General features: G+C 39.4%; 1 protein-coding gene across 2 annotated transcripts in view; it reads right to left on the bottom strand.

The window, feature by feature from the left end:
• Window positions 1-26,670, bottom strand: part of XPO4 (exportin 4) — an 80,978-nt gene that overhangs the window by 21,167 nt on the left and 33,141 nt on the right. Inside the window, exons 5-9 of one of the 2 annotated variants that reach the window (XM_068930258.1) lie at window positions 15,518-15,634; window positions 14,582-14,735; window positions 5,603-5,715; window positions 2,975-3,132; window positions 2,518-2,692 (exon numbers count right to left, since the gene is read on the bottom strand). In XM_068930258.1, coding sequence (XP_068786359.1) covers window positions 2,518-2,692; window positions 2,975-3,132; window positions 5,603-5,715; window positions 14,582-14,735; window positions 15,518-15,634 — 717 coding nt within the window. The remainder of the gene's footprint in view (window positions 1-2,517; window positions 2,693-2,974; window positions 3,133-5,602; window positions 5,716-14,581; window positions 14,736-15,517; window positions 15,635-26,670) is intronic. The other variant, XM_068930259.1, reaches the window with a different exon arrangement.

Raw genomic sequence — 26,670 nt, 5'->3', positions numbered from 1 at the left:
CCGCCTGCCACTATCCAGCCAGGAAAGCTGTTCAGGCAAACGTTCAACCTTCCCTCAGGCAACCTCCTCAACCCCAACAGCCAGCTTAGCATAAAACAAACATCTGAACGTGAGCTTTTTTTGGTTTGGATTTGGCCCCTCCTTCTTTTTTTTTTTCTTTGTTGGTTGAACATCAATATTAGCAACAGCAGCAAGTACCATGAGCAACAGCTTGCAATTCTGTGCCAAGCCATGCACTGCTTCGAAGCGGTCTGCACATGACGGTTTGGGATCTCCTGATTTTGACAGTTTCAATAGGAGGCCTCTGGCTAAGCCGATTCCTTGTGCCTGATAGGGTTTCTGCAACGTTCACATGAGCTGCTCTGCTGGCACATAAGGTGGCAGAAAAACAGGGAAATAGCTTTTCGCACCAGCAAAGCTCACAGAGTACGTCTGCCTGCGTTCGGCCGCGGTCCAGCATTCTGAAAAGTTCCCGGAATATTTATCTCGGTACTCCAGCGAGCCCACCACACGCGGCATTTCCTCTTTCAGCACAAGTTCTTAATTACAAAAAGTGTGCGAGCTCAGAGAATGCATCACTGCAAGCAATCTATGCAAGAAGCCTAGGCAACACGTTAACCAGGGTTGGGACTTTCCCAAGCCAGAGAGTGCCTTCAGGGTCCCAAAGCAGTATTTCTACTAGGCACAGCACTGTATCATGCGGACCATAAGCAATAGCAGGCCTTATTGCCGATACATTGTCAAGGTATAAGAATTATTTTTCTGAAGGTCCACAGCCACAGAATTCTGTAAGATCCTGGAAATCAGAGAAACAGCGTGAAGCTGCGAAACATCCTATACATCTATAAGAGCCAGGACACAAGGAACGGGGTGAAAGCATAATGTTTCTTTTACTACAGAATGATTTACGCGTTCAAGGACAGCGAACAAATTCTCTCATAAAAGAAAAATCTTGCATTTTCTCTTTTTGATGTTGCTGAATCGGAGAACATTTAAGTATAATACTGCAAAGACTTTCTGTACTACCATAGTTTTCTGCTAAAGAAGCGTAGGCAGCCATAGTTCGTTAAGCGTAACTAGTCAGCCATTTCCAAAACAAACTCTTTGAGGACCTCTCAGCTTTTGCTGAAAGGTATACTGAGCGCTCCTGAAGTTCAGTGCGGTTGCGTATTCCAGCTTTCATGTAGGAAGAGGCTAACAGAGGAAGCAATGCACGCTCTCCAGTCTCTTTAACTTAAATGATTGGTATCTATGATTCTGCTGAATCGTCACATAAAGGCTTCACATAAGGCTTCACAAAAGTTCACATAAAGGCTTCGTGAACGTTCACAAATCTGTCGGCAAACACCAGCAACAATAATATCATTCTTTTCCGAGTTCTACTAGACAATCTCTAAAACAGAACAAATTATGAACAATAAAGTTTGAAACGCTGGTACATTTTAAGATTTTAAATGTAATCTACTTCTTAAGTAAGATAAGAACACTCTGAAATGTTAAGCCAACATTGGGCCAAGCGAAATATATTTTAACCTTGCAGCAAAGACATAAGTTCTAATGCTCTGCAACAAACACTAATCGACACATCTGTGTTGTCCCCACACGTCCGTCAACTTTATAACTAAATAGTTCTGTAAGTATTTTCAACCTCAAGCATTAAAGCCCAGTCAATGTAGCTTAACCAGTAAACTCTCATATTTACCAATGACAATAGGGGAAGATTAGCTAATATCTTGATAGCCATAATCACTACATTTTAATCAATAACTACTGCATATAAATAGCTCCAATGCAAGATTATTTGTCTTAATACTTAGGGGCTTTTTTAAAAAGTTTTGTATCCTTATAAGCTTTTGTTTTTAATGCAATTTCGTAAACAGAAGATGCAGAACATCCTAATTGCTCCTGAATGTTACAACTAAAGTTTCAAAGTAAGCAGAAGCCCTGTGAACTCCTGTGCCAGATAAGCACACAGAATTATCTTTTGACCTGTGCTAGTGACGAAGGGACGATTTAAACAGCTTAGTAGTGTGGGGTTAACAACAGAAGATCTTAACAGCTACATCCACTTAAAACAGAAGTTCCTGACTTGTAAGCCCTGACAGCAGCAGGTTTCAGTCCGTCCATTTGCTCATATTGCCGCTCTAAGCTTTCAGAACTGTCGCTTGTTAATCATCTACACTTCTCAGAGAAGTCCTGCAGGAGCAAGTCAGCAATATTTAAGTCTTGTTTTTGTTTTTAAAATGAATCCATTCCTTTAAGAATGAAGCAAATACAAGACAGGTGCCTTAAATCAAAACAAAACTTTGTACAATCTGAGACTGTGTAATTGTTCTTTACGTTGCCCTGAACAAAACCAAAATCCTCTCAGATGTGATTTCAGTAATATCTAAAACAATGACAGAATTTCAAAACAATATATTATGCGGTTATTAGCAAAACGGCCAAATTCTCATGTCACTAACGCAAACAGAGGGAAATAAAAAAGTTACCTACTATTTGAGAATGGATACTCACCACCTCTTCCAAGGCAGCACTTCTCCCAAAAGAACAAGTGAGGTGTGCGAGGCAGTTAACAAATGAAGAGAAAAGTTCATTTGGAATGGCAGTTAAAATATTGCGAGGAAATACGGTTATCAGGTTGCTGATAATACTGGAAATTCCCACTGCTTCAGAGTCTTCTATTTCAATTCTATAGATAGAAAGGACAGTTACTTTTCTCTAATTAAGAAAAATGCTAAAAGATAGTTGATTTTGCTGATACATTTTCAGCCAATAAATCTGCTTCCTGTTACTTAAGAAACACCTACTTTAAACTGCATTTCTTTTAATTGCAATAATCCAAAGCAAGCACAAATTATACCCAGAAATAAGCAAGCCACACTAGTTCTCCACACACACACACACACACACACTACGCTCCAAACCAAAGATTAAAAGATGCCGTCTAAATTTAGAGAGCAGGCGTACATACCCATTGATAGTATTCAGTAATCCCTCAATGAAGTGTGCCAGGTAATCGACTTGTGAACCTTCATCAGGAAAGACCGGCCCATGCAAAGAGGCCAGCTGTGCCAGACACTGTAACGAATCTTGGGCCATATCTGTATCTTCTCTGATTTTTCGATGTACCTTTCAGGAAGCGAGATAGTTAATAATACACGGGAAATCGGGTGTTCTTACAACTGTCACATGGCTCTCAATCCAAAAGAGCACACACCAAAAAAAGCTTACTCTAACTCCTATTCAGCCTGAAGTGGAAGGGTTTCTACAACTCCAAAAACACAGTAAATGTCAAGATTGCATCTCAGTTCACAACCGTCACAAGCCATGAATTAACGCACTAAAACTGACACTTAGCTAGGTCTTACCTACATTTTGAAAACTGAACTGTCTACTGAAGGTTATGTCTTAAGGAGAGAAACAGATGCCAGCCAGTCAGACATACTGCTCCTTCTAAAAACAGCAATAATGACAGTCATCCGTATTATGCTAACTATGCCTAGGCTACGGAGTCTTGCTAAAGTTAGTCAACAAGTTCAATCAAGATTATATAGATGCTCCTCCAGCAGAGGTAAACACTGAAGACATGCACAAAAACGAATGCATCACTTCCTTGGCAACACCCTTACATTATACAAGGCCAACCGTGATCTTCTCTCACTTCGGTGGCCTGTTACATCACTGCTGCTGCTGGTAAAGCCTTCCACGTTCAAAACTCCTACCTAATACTGCAGTCAGCACAGCTACTTATTGCAATCATCAAGTATGGATTTTAAGACTTCTCTTAGGATCATAATGCTATTTTTTCCACGTAAGACTTGCTGAAAAATAAACATAGGGTAGCTTTTCCCCTCCCAAACACATTTAGTTAAATTATTTCAACAATATAAATAAAAGCTCTGTTAAAACATAATCATTTCTCTATACATTTTATTTTCAATTGCATCCAACTGGTAACTAGTTGGATTAGCTGCACAGTTAACTTCTGAAAGAGAAAAATACTAGGGGAAACAAACCTTGAAACCAAAATACCCTTTTTAACGTATGCCCCACTAGGAATAGGTTAGATCTGAAGGTTTCCTCTTTTACGTGGTAGTCTTGCCAATTTTTGTAAGGTTATTAAAGTTTCTTAGATCTAAATGAATATAAACTGCCACCAGTCGTTTGCATTACCTCAAGAGGGAAACTAATACTACAAGCCTCAACCATTGCAAATTAGGAATTTAAAACCAAAACTAAACAGCAGACTGTTCTGGCTAGCATTCGCTCAAAAAATAATCAAATGCTGGCACTTGTCGGTTATTATTGAAGAAAATGCAAATGTATTAAAGCAATTCTGCATGTTATTTAAAATATTATTCTTATCATTAATAATTAATTGCCTTTTAAACAGTCAAAGAACCAGATATGTAACTCAGACAACTTCATACTACTAAAAAAGAAAGGGTTAATGTGTAAGCCAAAAAGTTATTTGCATGTGGAGTTTCACAGCTGACAGTAGCAACTGTCTGGATAGTCTAGACAGCTGTTCAGATTGTGTGTAGCTGCTAAGAGCTCTGCCAGCAATTTTTTCACCTTTTCAAAACTCCTGGAACAGATAAACTTTCAGTCAAAAAAAAAATCATTTCTCACTTATCCAAAAAGAAAAGAAAAGAAAAAAAAAATCCTACAAAGTGCGGACATGGCATCCAAACTTATATCAAAACACTCTGAATCAGCACTGAAGATTTACATCCACTTTGTCTAATAATCACTTTGACTAAGTTTTGAACATGTTATTTCTCTGCCTTGCAAAAACGAACACAGCCTGAAGAATGCTGAACTCTCAGGCCCCCCCAGATGCAACATCAAGTGAAATTACCATACTACACTAATTTATAAACCATTAAATGTTATTGTTGCAGTAATTCCTAGCTGAGCAAAGACTACCAACCTCTCCCCCCAACAGCGGTGAGTAAGAAAAGCAAAAGTAATTTTATTCGGTTTTAATATCAGATTTTTTTAAAAACACGACAGGAACAGAGCACTACAAGCCCTCTCCCTACTCTACGTCTTTCCCTATTCCTCTTAACTTACTCCATCTTGATTTAACTTGTTTGGATCTGCTTTGTGCTGGGGAAAAAGATGTAGAGTTTTGGATACTGAAACTGTTCAGAAAGCTGCAATTGCATTGCTTATTTTCAGCTGTTCCGTTGAGCGACTGCTAAAATATCCGTAAAAACATTCATTTGTTCATTTAATCTTTTTGAAAGGTGCTGCACCTTAGCTGAAAAACATACACAACTGCTACTGCTCACCATGCTTGGTTTCATTTGATGAATACATGTCCAAAAGCATTATACGTATACAAGTTTAGATAATCATAAATTTTTTTTTCTTTAGTTAATGGTTCTCAGTTTAAGGCAATTTACAGGCAAAATATATATTTTGATGACCTGATAAAAACACATTACTTCTGTTTGCTTTGATAAACCAGCTGAAGTTAACTGAATCAGTCCTACCTGATGCAAAAGGAAGGATCCCGCAATAAAGTTTTAAAACAGGAAGGAGCTGCTTTCCCTGTGGATCTGTACTATGAAAGTTGAAGAATGAAACTTACTGTAAAGAAAAGCTCCATAACTCTGCTGTCCAGGAGGGTCTCGCGCCAGGATTCTGTTGGCTTTAGCATCACATTTTGTGAGGATTCAAACATAGCTATATAATGTCTGCCCAGTTATCTGGTGTCAAGGTCAACAATAACATTCCTACTTGGCTTTAAAAAAATCCTAGATACAACAGGATCCATTCAGAAAGAATGTAATGGAAACAAACTTTAAGCCTCTTCACATACACAGCATAATTCATGCATGAGGCCAAGGAATAAAAGGTATTAAGTATTGAAAAAAAGAATGCTCCAGGAATGTTAGATAACAGTTTGATCATAATTATGAGACATGCCATAGTGATACGATCACTTTGATAACCAGGGTGTCTAATGTGACACGGCAAGAAGGGAAAAAAGCAACCGCGATTAACAGGTGCTAAAATTTATGCAAAATGGGAAATCATTTTGCAAAAAATTTTCCTGGCAGCTTTTATAAAGGCCTTATGAGAGCTAAAGATAGCTCATTGAAATCTATATCCTTTTTTTCTAAATAGCCAAATACGCTTCACAGAATGCAGATATGTCAGCCCTGCATTAATCTACATTTTTTATTATGCTGTGAAGAACAAAAGCAGAAGGCACCACAAGTCATTGTCATATTAAACATGTGTTTGTAAGAGACACGCAGAAAAAGCGCACACACGCTGAAACCAGGACGTCGTTGCTATCGCACGAGTTCTTACTATGCGTTCTGGCATAATTCAATTTTTATGAAACTCTCCAAATGCTCTAATATAGAAAAAAAAAAATAGAGACATGGGCAAAACCAAGTATATGTGACAGTCTTTGTCAGGCAGACCACAGCGCAGTGTTTATCAAAGATTCCTGAAAGTGCTTCCTTCTGTGACACCTCCCCGTCCAAGCAGTAGTAAAACTGCATCAACACAGCAGCTTAAGTTTTCATTTGCCTTTAAAGCTTGTCACTGCCCTCTCTGAGCCCTTTCTCACCCAATCATCAGAATGAGTATCAGTATGCTCAGCTGCACGTAACGTACGTATCTGTGATAGATAAACCATACTGAGTACTGCACATCGCCAGGTACTACACAGAAACGTCCACGAAAAACAATTTGTAACTGCAACAAAATCAGTTCTACGATGGTATCATTCCGGAAAGCACCCTTTGGGTTTTGGTGGCAAAAATAGAACTTGGTACCAAGCGCTGTGGCACAAGGCAGGATGCACAATTTCAACTTGCCAGCTGCCTTCAGAGATCTGCGCGGGCTCTGCAGCAGCAGCCGCCGCCAAAGCCAGAACTTCACAGCAGCACGCTGCCGAACCTGGTCATAGCAAAGCCACTTTTCCCACAGTAAGGGATCATAGAGAACTTCATTGAAGGTAGGTGCCTAGAACTGTTCTCAACACACTATCATGCATAAGAACAGTTAAGGACATTCACGTTACTACAAAACAAAACCAGTTACACCATTTTCAAAATTATCAATACATGTATATACAATACCAGACCACAACCGATCTACGTTATTTTAGACAGAAAACAAATCAGAGAATTGCCAATTCTACTTCCATCTGAAATACATGTATCATTCAAGTGATAAAAAATGCTTCAGTTCTTTCAGATAAAAATGGAAGAAAATGGGCATGAAATTATCACATGCAAGCATCCCTTATCAGGGCTAATGCTACGACTATTACTAGAGGTGCTTGGCTCCGGCACAATAAGCTACATATTTTTCCTCTGGTTTTGGAATATTTTTAGAAAAGACAGTGTTGGTAAATTGTTTATTTACAAGAGTATCCTTTCTTCTAATTCTCCAAGAAAAGATTTGCTAGGAAACACACGAGCACGAGAAGATGATGAAAGATACATCTTCAGCCTCTGCAAATCAATTTGCTCTTCACTAGGTTTAATTTACAGAGGACACCAGTTACGTAACACATTTCACGTGGAATGAAAGAAGGGCCAATTTGCTGTCACTATTTTAACAAGCCTCAGTATTTAGCAGTTCTATTCTGTTATTTTTAGCATTGAATTTCAGGCTAACGGGCTGATGACACATCTGACGATAGTAGATTTGTAGGTAAAAATATATGTTCACTAAACAATACAAATTATGTCTGCACCTACCATGGAGATCTTACACCCATTTTCTATCACATGCTTAGAGGGACACAAACACTAGCATAAGTTGGGTTTGGAGATGCTTGCTGCTGTGAAATACCCTAATTTGGTCTGGACTATGGTTCAGCCCTATTGGCAACAGACGCCAAACCTGAAAAACTGGCACAAAACACCTAGTACATGGGCTTCTGCAGCTGCCCAGAACAAATGGTGCCTTCACCATCAAAAATTAATTTAAGATCTCAATGCTTCTGAGTAAACAGTACAGAACTAGCCCAACACTCTTCCTAAGTGCTCAAACTACAGCACAGATTTACGATAAGCATTATCAGTCTACTATGACATCTTGATAACTTTTTAAATGAAAAACAAGGGTAAAGCACTTCTCATAATACGGAAGTTACTCATTTTTCAGTAGAACTAAGAATATTAGTGCTTATTAGAGCTCACTCTGGATGACACAGAAATCCAAGCTAAGAAACACTTACCAGAAATATAACAACATTTTACCCACTTCACAAGACACACAACCACTGATTCTTATGGAGATTAAAAACGCCTGCTAAAATCAGAAAAGATTATTCATTAAAACGTATCAAGCTCTTCTGAAAAGCATAAGAATGCAACTAGATGCCTTCACATATGGTAAGGCTCACACATTCACTGGTTCATGCCTAAAGAGGAAGAGGACAAGACTGTACTCTTTAACATAGATTTTCTTTTATCTTTGCTTAAATTTATGTATGTAGCCATCAGCTCTACAATTGGTTGTTTCATGAATCGTAGAAATGAGAGTGATTTCTTTAAAAATGGGAAGTAAAACATAAATTTCAAGTTCTATATGCTCCTTGGGTGAACACATTTGAATCAAAGTGAAAACATGTATATGTTCTTCCCATCCCTTGTCTCCCTTCCCAGGAGGGGACTGATGGGTGAGGATGAGTATGAAAATCTTCCAGATCCTGGGGCAGCCCCTGGGGATGAGAACACACGTTCCGCTTCAGGACTTCCCATAAATCCCAGTCTTTGAAAACGAATCCCAACATTTTTTTCTTTCGAGAGGCAAGGTCTGCCTTTCACAAAGCAGTAAAGCAGGAACTCAGAAACAGAAGCCGAGATTTCTTCTGCCAGACATCCATCTACAAGTTTGTCCACAGGAGTGAAGAACTCAGAAAAAGCAAACAGCTCCTGGAGCACTAAGGCCTGCATGCCTCTGTTTTAGAAGTTATTGTAATCACTTCGCCTCTGTTGTTTGGAATACTTTTGGAGAGCTCTGTATCAGTCTTAGACTTGCATTTTACAAACAAAAAACTGAATTACACATGTAGTGGCTTGGAAATTTGCCATCCAATGTTACAATGCTAACATACTGCTTATATTTGAATTTCGAGACTTCCTCTGGATTGCTAGTCAGCCAAGCACATGGGATGGGTCTAGAAGCAACTCTCAAAATAGGTGCAGAGGCTTGCTGCCCCCTAAGGAAGAAGGTTTTACAAATCTTTATACTAACTTATGATCTCAGGAAGCAGATCCAGCATTTAGGAGAAGGAAAGTATGCTTAAACACTTAACTATTAAACACAAGTATCATTAACTATTATGAGAAAGAAATAACCACACCGTGCTGGAGACACTAGATTCAGATTGTGTTTACAAAGCAGTAGGCATAGGAAATATAGGAAGATCTAAGCTAATTTTAAAATCAGCTGATTCAGGAACTGCTAGCAGAGGTAGCCACGCTAGCACAAAGCCTCATGTTGGCCACCCAGGTGTAGTCTGCAGCCCCTGCTAACCTTTGCTACCATATTTGCTACCACTGATAGTGAGCAAGCTAAGTGCTTTAGATGCTTAAACTACCCGTGCAAAAGTGACTGTCATACAGATGCAGCTCAAGAATCACACCTTCCACTATCTACTGGCTGCCATTTAGGAAGTTTATGGCAAAACACTGCAAAACCAGACACTTAAACCTTTGGGGAAAAGGGCAGAAGAGAAAAAAAGCTATACATTTAGCTTGTATCAGTTCCCCCGTGTAAAATGGGTCATTACTAGTGCCTCTTCTTCTTCTTCCATTATTAACGTTTTCAAGATGCTTTTAGATTGCAAACTAACTTACAGAACTCATTCAGGAAAACTCAAATGATAAAACATTAACTGTTAAAAAGTTTAAAATCAATATGAACACATTTATGACCAAATTCAGGGCTTCTGTCAATCTCCTCTTTCCTTTTTTGCTCAGCTTTGTCTTAAAACATTGCCAAAAAGAATTGTCAAGAAAACTCATACTATTCCAGAAAAAATGTCTAAATAGCATGGATTTCAAAATCAGGTAACTTTTCACCCAAGAGTGCTAGGACTGTTAAGAGTAAAAATGCAGCCATCACTTTTGTACTTCCTTACGCACAGCTGTTTTAGTTGCACTGAAATTTTCTTTACATGCCAAACAATATGCAGGATAGCAAGTCATCCCTTCAGCTTTCAGATTAAGGATAAACTGCTGTAGTAAATTCAGAATATCTCCAGGCTACTGGAAATATTATAATAATAATAAGGATAAGGGGGCAGCCTTGTTGCTGAAGGAAACTCGGGTTGTTGCTCCTCACTGCAGGCTGAAATGTCCGTGCAAGTGCGCAACGAATCTAACTGGCAACCTCATCCTGCTAAAAATGTTTTCAGGCAGTTCCCTGTGTAGTGTCTCCGCTCACAGGAGGTGCTGGGACAGGGTGCTTTTTCAGCAGCACTGCCAACTTGAATCATTCCTCAAAACAAACCAAGTTTTCTAGAACAGTCTGTGCGTTCTTAATGCACATTAAGAACATCATGCACAACAGATGCTACCAATCTGGGTTGGAATGAGTTCAAATCTTGAAAGTCCGCCGAGCTATGTGGTTCACCGGATCTCCCAGAAAGGTCTCTCCTTCTGGCTTGGGGTATAAAAGGCAATTCCACAACAGAGCTATGAGAAGTCTGTTCCTTTAAATGCGTGGCGACACTGAGGAACATGCATACAAAAAAGTTTAGATGTGACAAGGGCTTCAGTCAGCTCATACAATTGCCATCGCACCATTAATTTCAGTGGAACAGAACAATGTGCATTAGCAGAATGCTTCCCATTAGGTTTACAAAGCCTATATTTTAAATTCAATCCCTATTCTATAGTAACTTGAAAATTTGCCAGCTTCCTCCAAGGAAAAGGAGGCATCACATCCAAAAAAAGAACTAAAACTAAGGCTGTTCTTCATTCAGAAACTATTAGTGCTGTTCACAAAAAGCTATGAAAATCCGTTCCTCAATGAACCAAATAAGGAACGACTGGTTCTGTGATAGCTCTTAATGACAGATAATGAGCCCCTTTTTGCAGATGGAAGACATCAGCACACAATCTTATGCTCTGTTTAAGAACTTTGGCATTGGTGGGCATTCATTCAAAGTCCATTAGAACACGGCTGCCAAGAAGAGACAAATCCCAAACTCAAGAAGGACTGAGAAACCTCTCCAGAGGGAAGAGACTATAAACTATAATTACATCTTGACTTCACAGGACAGATTGTATGCCCAATCAAGATGCATTAGAGCCCAGCAACATTCTGCTCCTTAACTGAAGACTTTGCACTCGTAACACGCTACAAGTGGGATCCTTGAAGGCACGCTTATAAAGGAGATGGCTGTACACCTTAGCAGTGATCCCCTGCATTTCCTTAATCTTGTTGAAACATTTATTTCAAAAGAAAAGAGGCAGCTAGAACTAAATCCATCCAAGTAAACAGTATTCAACAATGCTGTAACTGCACTGAAAAAAGAAACCCTACAGAAGCCAACATGCCACAGCAGACTGCCATACGTTCTTAGTGCAAAATAGGAATTCTATGTTATTGTCATTTCCAACGGTACTGCCAAAAACCTCTGAAGCATCCACAAACACCAGGTGAACTAATGCCTAGAGGTAGTAGATAAAAATAACAAAGTGTGTTAGAAAACACGATGGAAGAAACTGCACATGACTGGAACAAGGCCTCCTAGATCATCATGTCCTCTCCCTACTATTGCGAGCACTGCATCCTGAAACCCTCCAAAAAATATTGAATTCCCTCTCAAAAGCAGGTAGGTCCCAGCCTCTCTTCTTTCACTGCTCCAATGAGGTGGCTATTCCAGATTGCGTTTCACACACCAGCTCGTCTTTCCAGCAGTAGACAATACAGACTTACTACAACTCTTCTGCTATAATAGGTGGCAGTATTGCCCAAGACTGCTTTTAACAGTGCAATAAATACTAAATTATCCTACAACAGCACAAGAACTGTTTAAAAGCCAGTAAGTGATATGTTTTGATACAATTCTCACAACTTAGTGCTTAAAATAATATACCTCTTGAAGATACTCACTGTAGATCTATTTAATGGACTTTTATGCTATGTTTTTTTTGGAGATACAAGAATCTTGCTAAAGATTATATAGCGATACTCCAAATTACTGCTATTCTGCAAAGAATACTAAGAATCCACACTAATCTAATCAGAGAAAATAACAGCTAAAAGAAAAAAGAATCTGTGGATACAATGGATGATTTTACTCAATGACTTAAGTATCAAATTTATGCCCATTGCTTTGGCATATATTCTGTCAAGTACCAACTGAGCAATCAGTACAACAATTTTTAGGTTCTTACATGTGCTGCCTTTTTAGAAATTGTAGCCAAGTTAAGCTCCATTGTGCAAGAGCTTACAACCAACAGTTACTGCTTAAACCTGTCTTTTTAAGGAAGAGAGATTTATGTCACAATACCATCAGCAACACGTTGCTGTCACTTCAACATTACTGCATCTTAGCCAGCTGAGATCCACACCTCTCAAAGGTGATTAAAGTTACTCCAACTTCTGTGAAAATAGGTAGCAACATAGAGGAGAGAGACTCAAATTAGTGCTGTATGAAATGCCAAACAGTAGAAAACAGAAAAACAGTATCAAGTGGACAGAAGTTATGAAAAGATTTGAAATGCAGCCACATAAGAGCAGCTGTAGTGGTGCAGACTAAAGGCCCATCTAGACCAGAATCCTATCTCCCGGAGTGACCAGAATCTGTTTATCAGCTATAGTATCTATAGTATACTAAATAGGGCAACCAGCAGAAAACACTGTTCACCTTAAGCAGCAACAAAGCTTAACAATTTCAATTAACACTTATTTACTAACACCTATTTACAGACTAAATCACTTCTTATTGTACAGAGGGCATAAATAGAAAACAAATTCCCAAGGCTACACATCCTGCTTGTATGCATCTAGCTCCACTACCACAATTTAGGACAGGGTGCTCATGAAGCTTTCACTTGCACACTGTAACAGTACCAGTACTTGTGACTACATCAGAGGTTTGCACTAAACAAGGTTAAAATGAGAGGGAAACACCTCTGCCATTGCACAATACAAAGGCATTTCCTTTCTATTTGACAGTTGTTTTTTTTTTTTTTAAAAGGAGTTTGCACAATTGCTACAATTCTCAAAACCTCTTTTGAAAACTTTCAGAAAATGCAATAATTTGACTCCAGTCTCAGTTCTGTAAGCACACATACTAAATTCCTCCCTGGACCCCTACCAAATCACTTCAGTGATTAACAGGAGTGGGATATTTACTTCTAATCCATGGCACCTTCCATAAAGGCAATGTAACTGGTATTCTGCTTTACAGAAGTGAACCAAGGAATATCCACTTTCAAGTAAATAAATTTCAGTTTTGCTGCCTGCTACATAATCAACGGAAACAAAGACAATGGAAACAACACAGACATACTGCAAATAAAATCCTTTACAGTAGATTCGGAGGCAACAGCAAGGTTTCCGCAGTATGCATAATTTGATACCGATTCATTCAAAACATTTAAAGAAGAAAGTTTATAAACCATCTTAAAAATCTGGGTTTTGGAAAGTGTTCACCATCTTAAAGACCTAGTTATTAAAAAAAAAACATTAAAATGTTTTACTGCAAGTACCATCTTAACTCTATAAATAACATGATTCAGTATTTCTACAATTTTCTTCTAATCCATGTATTGGGCTAAACATTTTGGTATCTTTTTTTCTTCTCTTCCTCACCAAGACTCCTCCTCTTTCTGAGCATTCATTATATTCCCCTATTTCCTCCTCTGCATGCCATCTCCACATTTCCTTGGACTATCGTAATCAGTGCACATTAGCAAGATGTGAAAATGGAAGCAATGGCAACTGCATGTTGACAAAAAAAAAAAAACGGGGGGTGGGGTGGGAGCAATTTCTTATTTTAGCTGTAAAATACTTTTCCTTAGCTCAAAGAAAACTTGGTACCTAGGGCATGTTCTAGCATATGACCAACCTCTCTTACAGGGAAGTCAGTTGAGCATGCACATTCCTTTATGATGGGGCTTTCATCTGTGCCTTCCTCTTCTTTGAGGAAGAAAGCACTACAAATTAGATCTTTGCATAAAACTCCAGAAGAAACACAGGTAAGAGTTTAGATCTAGTCACAATGTGGTTCAGCACTAAAATAGTATATTATATTCCCCCTCTCCTCTGCACTAACCTGATACTTGCCAGATGGACCACTGACCCATAACTGACTGCTGCTCTACTGAACTAATTTTGACTTTTAAATAAAATACTTAAAAATTTTAATGCAAAGCAACAGCGACTTGAATATGTAAGCACCTGTAAGCAAGCACAGGGGTGACCAAGAACACTAATGAAAGACAATATAAATCAAGGCTTACAAAATATAAGGCTTATAAAATGTATACTTTTCTCTCCTCACAAAGGCTCACTTATCACCAGGTAAAAGTGACAAAAGTCAAGTGAAATAAAGGGCCTGACATTGAAAGGATATAATTTGGAGGAAGGAAGTTCCAGCTTAAGACCTGATTGGCTAGTGCAAGATAACGCTGAAACACTGAAGACATCTGAGCATTGAGGTTTTCACGTCTGCTGAACTCCTGAAGTACCTCTACTGTGAGCATGAAGATCTGCCGCAGATCATCCTCCTACAGTCGGGACGAACACAATATATTAATAGAGACTCTTAGTCATTAATGAAAGTGTTGATAAAAAGAAATACTTTTCTAAAGAGGAAAGGGTTTTCTGTTTTCACTCTATTTTTGCATTAAAATACAGAAAATATTCCAAAGTCAGTCAGAACCCCAACTCATTTGCCAAAACTAATGTAATGTTTTTTTAAGAATAAGAAAGAACAAAATCATTATAAATATCAATCACTGAAAGAAAAAACTGTTCATAATATCTTTTACAACTGGTAGAGGAGGGGGTTGGTCTTTGGCATCAAAAAAAGTGGGTAAATTGTTCCACAAAAGCCAGAGTTTAAAGCAATGCCTTCACAAAAACATTTCTGACTGGCTAAACAATACATCTGAGACCACCAGACTACACCATCTGCAATAATATTTTTAAATACATAGCTCTCCTTGGCTTTAAACCAAATCTATATTTAAGACTATCATTGTTCCACGGAGTATTCGTTTTGTTTGCAATTGGTAGCCAAGGAATTAAAGAGTCCAACTGTGTAAAGATCTATAGCTCCACATTCATAAAATGGGCAAAAAGAGATTGCATCTTTTTGATACAAGTATTCAAAAATATATTATCCATTTTCCTAAAATAGACAATATCTATATGCATAATGTGTGTTTACCCTATTAAATGCTGTTAAGCACACATTGCAGCTGAATACACCTAGTACAAGAAAGTACTTCTTAATACTTAAATTTCAGAAATATAGGTAGCATATATTGATACAGAACTAGTTTACCTGAAATATACGTTTACAGTTACCATGGAACTCCATGCTTAGTCCAATGTTGCTGGTTTTACTTGAACTTGAGAACTCGCTCAGCAACGCCGTTAAAATGGAACAGGCCAAAGTTTGCTATAAAAAAATAAGGGGGAATGATATAACTAAAAGATGTCCAAAACGTAACACCACCTACATTGTCCTTAAATTATTTTATTAACATATTGCTATGACTATTACTTCGTTGTTCTTCTAACGCAAACTAGGAGAACTCAGACTTTCCGGAGCGCAGACCTTTGGGTGAACATCTCTGGAATCATCCAGACTCCAGGCCTTCTAAAAGGAATTTAAGCATTTGAGCAACAGAAGAAGCTACCACCTGTACAACCATCACTACAGCACGGAAACAAACTTACTGCAATCCATTTGCCAGCCTTGCTGGTTATTTCCTCTCCCCACGCACAGGGCTTTACAGGTGTTACTATTAAGGCAGATTCAGTTTCTTCTCGTTGCTATCGGTCTAATAGTTCAGGTCGCTCTGCAGTTTGTTTTAGCCCTTCTTTGCATTTGCTACACTTACCGTGTCGGTATTTGATCGTGATTAAATTTATACCGCAGAAAGTGACAAAAGCTATTCAAGAACAGCACTGCAACACACAATCTACTGCTTTTCTCTTTCCTCTCTCAGAAAAGAGGGGGAATAACAAGAAAGCTCCATCGCTTGAAAGCTGACGGACGCCTCCCTCCGAAGCACAAGATGCACAAAGCCTCCGAAAGAGCCTTTAAAGCTCTTCTTTTAGAACCATGTCCCAGAAGCAATATAAAATGGGTGAAAAAAAATGCACGCCATGTTTAGAGAAACAGGTCCCTTAAGATCAAGGGCTTAAGTATCTTTCTCGTTCTCAAAACATAAGGTAAGGTAAATCAAACGGTTATCCTAAAACACAACTCAAGAGACAACTTTCCTTTATGAAACACACGGCTCCAGTCATTCGTGCTGTTTTTTGAAATAACAAAGCTTTTTTTCCTGATGCCAAAGTCCAGTAACCATCACCACCAGTTTTAATATATATTAACTGACCACCACACACAAAGGAAAGTAAATATTGTATAACGGGGAACTAAAGTGTACTGCAGAAGTATTCAGTGTACTACTGTAACAAGCACAATACAAATCATATACTGATAAAGTGTAAACCCTTCTTGTTAAATAGATGCTCTTAACACAAAACTTCAAAATTACCAGCTTTACTTCTAGACTGTTTGGAGCCAAGGTGCCAGGGATGGACAGAGGGATAGGAATTGTTAAAGGGTCAGACATGCCAGCAAGTGTCCAGGGGTTAAACAGAAATATGCACACTACCTCTGAACACCCGAAAGATTAAAGTGGAGATGATACTATTTATGCAAGCTCAAACAACAGCTGAGAGCAGTGCCATCCACCCACCAACTGCAACATCTTTGTTCAGAAATGCCTCTGAAGTCAGTACCTTGACCCTCTAGACTAGTTATCTTAGCCAGTATACACTAAATTAACATTCTTGCTTGCTAAATAAGTCCCAGACAGATCCAACAAACATAGTGGCTTCATAACAACATACGGGTTTAATTTCCCAGTATATAATGAAGCTGTACAGTTGGCCAGCATATTGCTGACCAATTGCTAAATCCAAACCTTCTTGTTTTAAAAGGAACACTATTTATTGCAAGTGCACTGTTCCTCATCTACTACTGTCACCATTGTCACATGTCACTCATGATAACAGCCAGTGAAAACCAGCAAACTTTAAATTTGTTCAGTAGATGTGCAGTTTTGTCAGTCCTATGCAAGGCTTCCAAATATTTCCAACTAGCTCAAACATTTCAGTATTTTATTTCCAAATTTCGGTGTAAACTAGTTCTGCAACAGAAAGTTTATTTACAGGAAATCCAGATTTGATCCAATATAAGAATTAACGTAGGCTAACGTTTTGAGCTTTAAATCCAACATTAGAAGTCCCATATGAAAAGAATTAATCTGAAAAAAACAAAAAACCCACACCAGCCCCCCAAGTTTAGCTCTAGAACAACGCTTCAGATAAGAACATGCGCTTTTTAAAGGAATAATGCAAAGTTGCCAAAGAACGTCACCCAATTTCATTGTATGCCAGCAGATGCAGAAGGCTCACAAGGCTCTAAATACTTTCATATACACTCTACATTTTGCTTCAGTTACCAATACATCAACATTTTTCAGCTCTGAGAAGCAGTGACATAAGGGTATCACTGGTGATAGCCATAAATTTGTACACAGTTTGCTGCTCTATAACATACTATGATAACCATGTGGTATTAATGACTACAACAGTACAATAGCCTGGCTAAACTAAGCTGCCTTTGCTTCACCATGCCAAGATCTTGACAACAAGCTACTATGCAGAACACCATAGGACAACCAGGGCAGTGACACAGACGGGTTATCACTTACAGTTGGCTGTCAATTATGGGGGGGAAAAAAAAAGTGAGTTAAAATGATCGGAAAGGAATAAATGAAAAAAAATGTTTGTTCCCATCCTGATTACAAAGAGCTAACACTAGCTGAAATGGTAGACATTTTCTCCTTCCATTTTTCTCTGATTTGTTTATGTGGTGTTTATCGTTTGATCGTTTATCCTTTGTTTGCATATTCTTGTGCTACTGCATGAAAACAAGCACCACAGGTTTGTGACACTTTGTGCTTTTCTCCCAATTTCAAGGAGAAGTGTAAAAGGAAGGCTCAGTCTTACGACTGATGGTGAAGAAAGATGTGAATGTGAAGGATGCAGCTAGGCCTGACTGAATCTGCTAAGAGCCTGATAAAAAAGCTGAGTGGTGACCTGCCCCACCGCTTTCACCATGAGCTATTTTGGGCAGCACTGAGGTCAGTGACCGCACTGAGCGCGAAGGGAAGAGAAGTAGCCCGGTACCGGAGAACTGCACGCTTGAGTCTTTCCATCAGGCAAGCTCCTAGTACCGTCCAGGGCACCTTGCACCCCTCATTTGCCTCCCTTCAAATTCCCAGCACCCTGCCAGCTCCTTCACATCCAATTTCGATTTGAGGAGTGCAAGTCCTGCCTCTTTGCCCAGCATCTCAAGGACTCAGGGCACGCTACGGCCCCTCCGGTGGCTCCTCTTGGCCACAGTGCAAGCATCGCCGGCCGCATCGCACCTGCTCCTATTACCGGTGAGGATCTCAGCATGCTCATCACCAGCCACTAGAGCAGGAGAAAGCTATGGGTGGGATGTGGGCCAGTAATTCCAAATCTGCTGCAAGAATAGGCAGAGAGGAGACTTACTGGAGAAGGCTGGTGTTGACCACCAATAGATTCACTTACTGACAGAAGCAGAAGAATAAATTGAAAGCTGTAACTGATCCTTATTTATCTGCAATTTCTCCAAGTGTTTTGACACAAAGCTGTATACAAAACATTGCTGCTTCCCCAAACTGCTGTAAGACCATATGTAGCTACACAAATTATAGCGCGTAGAAGTGAGATTACCATTTTCATACGAATATTGAAAGATAAACTAATTAACATTAAAAAAGTACGCCCAGCTATCTTTCAAACTCTTCTGAATACACAGTAACATACTTCAGAGCCTCTGGAAAAAAGTTCACTACTTCTCTGTTAACAGTTAAAAATTTGAAATATATTTTCTGAATTTACATGTATGTTTGGTATGAAGACACTTTCAAAGTATCTAAACACAAATGCAGGCTAAAGTATTATAAGATTTCAAAAAACTGAAAAGCAATATAGTTTATGACAAACTACTACAGTTGTGCTTTGTGGAATAAAATTACTTCCTCTTATACATAACAAAATTGAATACATTTAACACATCTGAAGTTCTAGGTTTTTTCAGGCTTTCTGCCACACCACAGGAGATGAACAATTCCTTTTAAGAACACCATACAGTAATAACCAGAAAATGCAAGTGATTCTGGGCATCGTATTAAAAGTCAGATCTGAATGTCTATTGCCCAGTAATGCCATTAACTTCATACCAGTAAGAGTACACCTCTGAACCTAGTTTGACTCACTCGCTAGCAATTTCACTAGTTCTGCCACAAGTACATACCCAAACAATAACCCCATCTAACAAAATAAAATACTTCTCTTGTTGGGAGCGGACTGCCTCTGAGAATAGCTTGGCACTCTCCCCAGTTAGCTTTATTACCAGGAATAAACTTTATGAAAGATCGCTATACATAAAATAGACTCTCAGCTGCTCAAACAGAAGATCAATGAGACTTGTGATAAGAGATTAACTTGGCAATCAGACACCCAACAGTAGCACGGGTTTAGTGGTTTTCTTTTTAAATTAAACTAGCAGCACACGGACACTTCAGAAAGAACATGCATCATCTTAATAGCAAACATCTGTACACAATTCATAAAAAGCAAACGTACTAAGTAAATACAACTTCTTCCTTCCAATGGAATGTCCCTTATAACAAAAGCTAAAGCCGTAATGTTTGAAGGATTTCACACTTGTGCCTGCACTGCCCATGGAATAAGTGAACGGCTTCATTTGAGGGTAGTTAGGTTACAAAGCATCTGAAAGGAAGAAGAGTTCAAGCACGGCTTAGGAAAAAATGGACATGTGGTACACCAGCTCCAAGGCAGAAAAGCCAATAGGCAAAACAGAACAAATTACAACACCAAAAAAAAACATTTCCTTACTTCTGAAATTCAGAGTAGACATACAGCCAGGTTGTCAGAGGCTTGATACAAGCTTAATCATTCATTTCTCTACAAAAAAATAAACTATCAAGTCAACCCTCCACAGGTACATTCAGCAAGTATCATTTATAGCTACAGAAAAATGAGCAAGTACATTTAAGAGAATAACGGTCTCACCTTCACAGAGCAAATCATACGACTTACCCTATTACATTAAATCATTTCCAGTTTGAACGCAAATTTATAGGACTTTTGTCCCCATTCTTATATTATAAATTCTGTCACTTCAACTAAAGGGAAACCACAAGAAGCATTTAATAACATCCCTAAAACAGCTCCCTTTCACTTGTGCAAAACCAGGAAGCTGGTGCAACCAGAGGCATGCAGGAGGTAGAATTTGCTGTGCTGTTCCTAGGTGATAAAATTTTGTAATAAGAATATGTCAAAAGCAATATAGAGATATTGCTTTTACCAGATAGGCAGTTTAAAGGCAGGGCTTCCTTTGTAAAGGAGATATGATTTCTCCTTCCCTAACTTTCCTGCATAAGTGCAGCTAAATTTGCTAACATCTTCAGAGTACCTAAATCCCCCAAATGTGAGCTGCAGCTCCAAATGGAGAGGTGGTGGTGAAGAGGGTGGTCACAGCACGCAAAGCAATGCACATTGAATACAAATGTACAGGCCGCTCTGGCTTTTCAACTTCTGAGTGGAATTATAATGGAAAAAACTCAGGATCTGGTGTGGTAGATCCCAACCTGCCTGTCGGCAGCTGGACAGCCTCCCACTCCTCCTCCACCCCCACGCCACGGTGGACGTGCAGAGTGAGGTTACCACACCGTGTCTATACCGACGCCACGGGCAAAGCTGTGCTTGCAGTCCTTGGGGGAAACCAGACTTACCAAGCAAGGCAACCCCCAAGACTGAGCTGAGAAAGAGAAAAGTAATTCCTTGGAGAATCACTGGGGGCAACAGTAAGACGATTGTGTGGCATCTGAAGCATGCAGACTTTGGCCAGCGGGAGCAGGGAAGTAGCAGCCTCTACTAATAGATGAAGAGGGCCCAGCTGAGTTTGCTGGAGCTTAGGGTGCAAAACATGTTTTTCTTTGTTTATCTGGGGATGGGTAAAGTTGTGAAGCAGAAATCAGGAGAAGGGAGGAAAAAAAAAGCAAACTCATTTTAAAAAGTGAACGTTTGAAAATCATTCATCTAGAGTAGAGGTAACGTATTCTTCCTCAAGGTTCTTGTCTGAAAGTCACTACTTGGATCTTCTGCTACTACAGTAGTTACACAAATAAATCCAAGATCCTCAATTAGACTCAAAATAACAAACATTAAGGCCTAGCCATGCTGCTTGCTATCAACACCACCCAGCTTCAAATACACACCATGTTCTACCTCTGGTTTTGGCAGGTCATACTCTTGGCAAGTGCTCTATGGTGGACAGGTGTCCCTTTTCCCCTCACTTTTTCCAAATGCTTGCTCCTGGTCCTTTTTACCCCCCTGTGCTTGCCAAACTGTCAGATTTGCCAAATGAGCTGTGTTACATGGCTGTGCTCCAGAGCAGATCTGCTTAAAAACAAACAGGGGGTTAGGAGGGAGAAGGCTGCTTGTTTTTAAAGGAGACTACCACACAGATCCAGCTTATTATTGAACTTGCACAATTAAAAAGGCATTACCATGGCAGGGAAGAACGAATGAGCAGCTAAGGTCAATACACTTCTTAAAGAGACTGTGCCCCTGAAGCCTGCTTATTCGTATATGTAAACACAGGAATAGAAGAGATTCAGATGTAACACGTGAAAAGGCATTATCTCTTCCTTTCCAGTGAGCCTCTGAGGTCTACACGTGAGGACCTCTACTTCTGCACATCTCATGAGACAGCAGAAGTAAGGAAGCTAAGAGGGTTCAATATAATATATAGGATAACAGCACACACATTTTCTCTGGATCATGTCACTTCACTTCCCAACCCTGTCTTTGAAACTGTGGCTCCATTATAGATTATAATACTGGGAGCCATTAACTCCTAATCTTAACGTCATTAAGCAACTAAGCAGGAACCATGCTCTATTACATCACTCTTACATAAACCTAGTGAAGAGGCTCTCTCGCAAAAGAGAAATTGGAAACCATTAAAAAACACCCTGGCTAATACAAGTATTGAATAGATACTTATGTCTTAAAGTTCTTTTCAATTTATATTAGCAAGTTCTAGCTTCATATTTGGAATTTTGGACTTCTGGACTTTTTGGAATTGGACTTTTTTGGGTCCCTACAACTCCCAAAACATTTTTGTTTAAACATGTTAGCGCAGACCTTTACAGCCCTCTTGTCAGCATTAAGAAAACAAGAGCTTAAATATCCTGGTTTACCATCTGGCTTTTATACTCAATATGCCACAAGGTTCACAAGGAAAGGTAATAATTTTATTAGACCAGAAGATACAGCTGAAGGTGGAGCAGGGAGAATAATGTGGTTTTTTTGACTCGTAAACTTTGACAAATTTGACAAGAGAGACTCTCCAACTCCTACCCTGCCACATGAGACAAGAACAGCTAGACAGATATCCAGGAGTGAAAATCCTCTCAAAGAACAGAAATAAGGACCATAAACACTATTTAATTAGTTATCTGTTCAGTCATTATTAATTACAGGTTAATTTCAGTGAAGAGGAATGCCCAGTTTTGGGGGTTACATTAGATGGTCTCCAGAGGTCCTTTCCAGTTTCAACTATTCTGTGACTCTATGAGCTCTGCTTACTGATATTTCCCACTGCTCACATGGGACCCATATCACATTCCCATACAGTTTTAGGTAAGCTGAAGCATCTCAGTCTCCTTTCCAGCCCAGCTGAGAGCAAAGGAAAACCAACTAAAGATCTGCAGACTTGAAGGCAGAAAGAACTGTAGAACCCAGAGTTCTTCCAGGTCTTGACAGGTCTTTTTGCATATACAGAGTAAGCCAGATACAGAGCTTTATGCTACAATACATTCTATGATAAGCATACTAGATCTTAAAACCACAGCTTCCATTGCTTCTCCATCTTGTGTCCAGGCATAATCCATATCCTAGAGCAGGTGTAAACAACTGTTCCACCTGATTCTGTTCACCTGCAGACAAGTTCCGCCTCCTGGGAACTGGTTACTTTAACTGCCAGGATACCTGTCCTTCTGGCAGGAATGAAGAAATACAGAAATACTTCAGTTATACAAAAGAAGTATTCTAATACAAAAAGAAAAGGCCAAGAAGTTGAAGGTATTTATAATTGAGAAGAACCTGGCCCACACAATTCTCCAAAATCTTGAAATCAGTGGTGGAAAATATATTTAGTGGTCTACAACTGGCCCACAGTATTGTATCTACTGCCAGAGGCTCTGTCCCTCAGACACACAGACTTTGAAGAAAGATGCTGCAATTGCTATCGGGGAGCTTACAGCCTCTGCTTCATGAGCAGAAGGATGGCTTGCACGGATGTTACAAGAGCCAGGAAAAACAAAAACAGGAACTCCAAAGTTAATCCATGGCCTCCCAAAGGACTGCTACCTAAACTTGTTTATAAATTAACAAGCCTCCATGCCTTATATACTCGGTGTACCCTTATCAGATAGTGGTCTCCTCCACAAGGTACATAAAGGTCAGCGCCTCAGAGGAGCAAGAGCAGGAGCCAACATTCCAGATTCAAAGCTTGGCTCCAACCATGCATCCTTCCCATCTCCTTTCCATGCTGAATAGTGTTACTTCTCTTTAGTACCCTGTTATTTCCTTAATGTGTACTCTGTTTTCCACTATTAAGAAATTACTCAATGCTAAAGACAAATTTTTCATCTCCTGCCCCACTTTCTTCCTTTCATCTCTATCCCTCTTCTTCTCTTCCATCCAATTTTTCATTCTCAACAGCTCATCCATCAGTCCTGCCCCCACGTCGTTTGTCACAACATTATTCAATATACCTTCAAGTTCCATCTTCAAAATAAAATCCACTTCTAAAGAATTGTTTAACTTACATGCCAAAAGTTAAGATATTAAGCATATGGAACTCTACAGAAGGACACAGATCCAAAACACACATTACCATCTACATTTGCTGTATAGTACCATCTACATTTGCTATTCTGATTACATTTAACTTCAGGACTTGATCCTGACAGCATGTTATCCAAATCCCATAGATTTTATGGGACACAAATATCTAGCAAACAAAAAGCTATTGCAGATGTCTGACAGGAATTAGGAAGAGGGTTGCAGGGAGTGGAAAAGATTAAGCACTTACTTCATTCTTGTAAGATAAAGGGCCAGGTCACTTCAGAGCCAGCACAGATGAGAAAGCAAGCAGAAAAGTAGGCAAGAGACCAGCTTACTTTTAAAAAAGGACACTCCCAATTACAAACTGTTACGTAAATTAAATAATTAAGCCTTCAGCTTAAGCTAGCTCTTTTCTTCATACACAGTTCCGTGTTTTCATATGCCCTTTCTGAACAGATCAAAAAGTGTTGTCTTTTCTCTGCTGTGGGGGCAAAATATATCTTTTCCATGTTTTTTCCTCCCCCTTCCACACTACCCCATAAGCCTGACTCAGCCTAACACTTGCACAAATCCATTATCAATGGCTAAAAGTCATGTTTGAAAACTTTAAACATTTTTAAACAGAAAGTGGCCTGCTGCTGACTCCATGTGGTACCTTCCACAGCTGCTGCACTGAACCACAGGCAGGGGGACACAGATGGGTGGGCAGCAGACCAAAGGGAAAAATTATGGAGTGGCAGCTTAGGCAGGACACAGAGGGACCAGGAGACTAGACAGAGAATTGGGAGTCAAAAAGATGTGACAGAATCCTGAAATTGCAGGGCATAATGCTGGAGGCAAGTGTGCGTGGTGCATTACAGAAAAGATGTGATGAAGAAAGCAAAAAAAGAGTCAGGGAGGCACATAGAGAGCGCTGGGAAACATCTGCTGATCTCTCCCAACACCCACATCCTATCCTCCAACCTGACTTGGGTAGAAGTCTGTTTTGTAAATGACTAAAATAAGTATGTCTCCAGTGCAGTGAAGTGCAGGAATGCCTGTGATGGTACATCCTCATGACACTACACGGCACTGTCTTCTCAGATCATCTTGGTCTGGAAAGCAGTACAGTTTCATTAGCCTTGTACCATAGCTTACAGAACTATAAGCCTAGACGCCACGCTCCATTGACACAACTGTAGGTCTTTTAGTTCCACGCAGAGCTTAATGGGCACAACAGCGCTCTACAGGGCCGTTATTTAAAAAATACCACCAATATTTACGTAGAATAGTTTAAGTGAATATTTAATTATTTCATACAGTTATACAATCTTTCATAGTTATTTCATATTTATATAAGAGTAGGTCCTGGTCTCACTCAGGGCTCAGCTGTAGCAAGTACTGTACTAATGTACACACACAGAGGGAAAAAAAGCAAAACAGCCTCAGAATTTTGGTATTGCTTATTATTCTGTATTAAGGATACCAAGTCCTGGGTCACATGAAGCAGTGCTAGTACTAGAATTTCTCTCACAACAAAGTCTCAGAAGATTACAAAAACACTTTTATGAATGAGAACTATTTTACAATGTAAAGCCTCATAAGTGCATGGGAGCACATGTTCATACTAGCCTGTTTAAGACCTGCAAACTTTTACTGCACCACATAGAAAAGATGTTCAAGCAGCATCACATGTCTGTTTTTGATAGCAAGTAGTATTAGCCTACTGGAATAGAAAATATCATTACATGCTCAAGATATGTTTAATACCCTTCCTAAAACTTGAGCACAATTACTTTGGCAAAACTACGGAACAAGACTATTGTTTGTGGAGAGCAGTGGATAAAAGGAGAGAAGAAGCCGAGCCAAAATTCGTCTCTGTATGGTAGCAGCAAGCAGAGCTTAGGGAAGGGGAGAATGAAAGATCGCCGCTTCCCCTAGGCGCAGCCAGTCCCTGATGCAGTTTGCTCTGCAGCGAGCGAGTCTGGTGTGATATTTACAGCTGGCAGTTTTAACTGGTTACATGCTGTGTTCAGCGTAACACGTCCGTACATTAATGCATGCACAGAACAGAACTGTAGAAGTAGGATTGTGCAAGAGTTAATCCAGTGATAACTTTTCTCTCAACACGCATATTTCTTTTTACTCCGCTTTTGTATCTTTACAGAATGGTCATATAAACTACACAAGCACATACATGGGTACATACAAAACTTGAAAACCTTGGTCATAATTCCATTTTTAAAACACAAGGCTTTCCTCCCTGGGAAAAAACCCAGGAGCTAAGCACTGTTCTTTTAAACAAATACCTATTTCTATCCAAATTATGCACAACGGCAGGCTAAAATTTTTTTCATTAAGCTAAATAACAGTGAATCTGAAGTTCAGAAACAATTGAAACTTCCATACCCTTGAGAGATATCACTTGTACTCAGAGGTGGCATACTATTTTTAGGACCATGA

The sequence above is a fragment of the Struthio camelus genome, chromosome 1 (genome assembly GCF_040807025.1).
Source record: "Struthio camelus isolate bStrCam1 chromosome 1, bStrCam1.hap1, whole genome shotgun sequence".
NCBI lineage: Eukaryota > Metazoa > Chordata > Aves > Struthioniformes > Struthionidae > Struthio > Struthio camelus.
The sequence above is the reverse complement of the archived record's forward strand: the minus strand, read 5'-3'. Positions and strand labels throughout refer to the sequence as shown.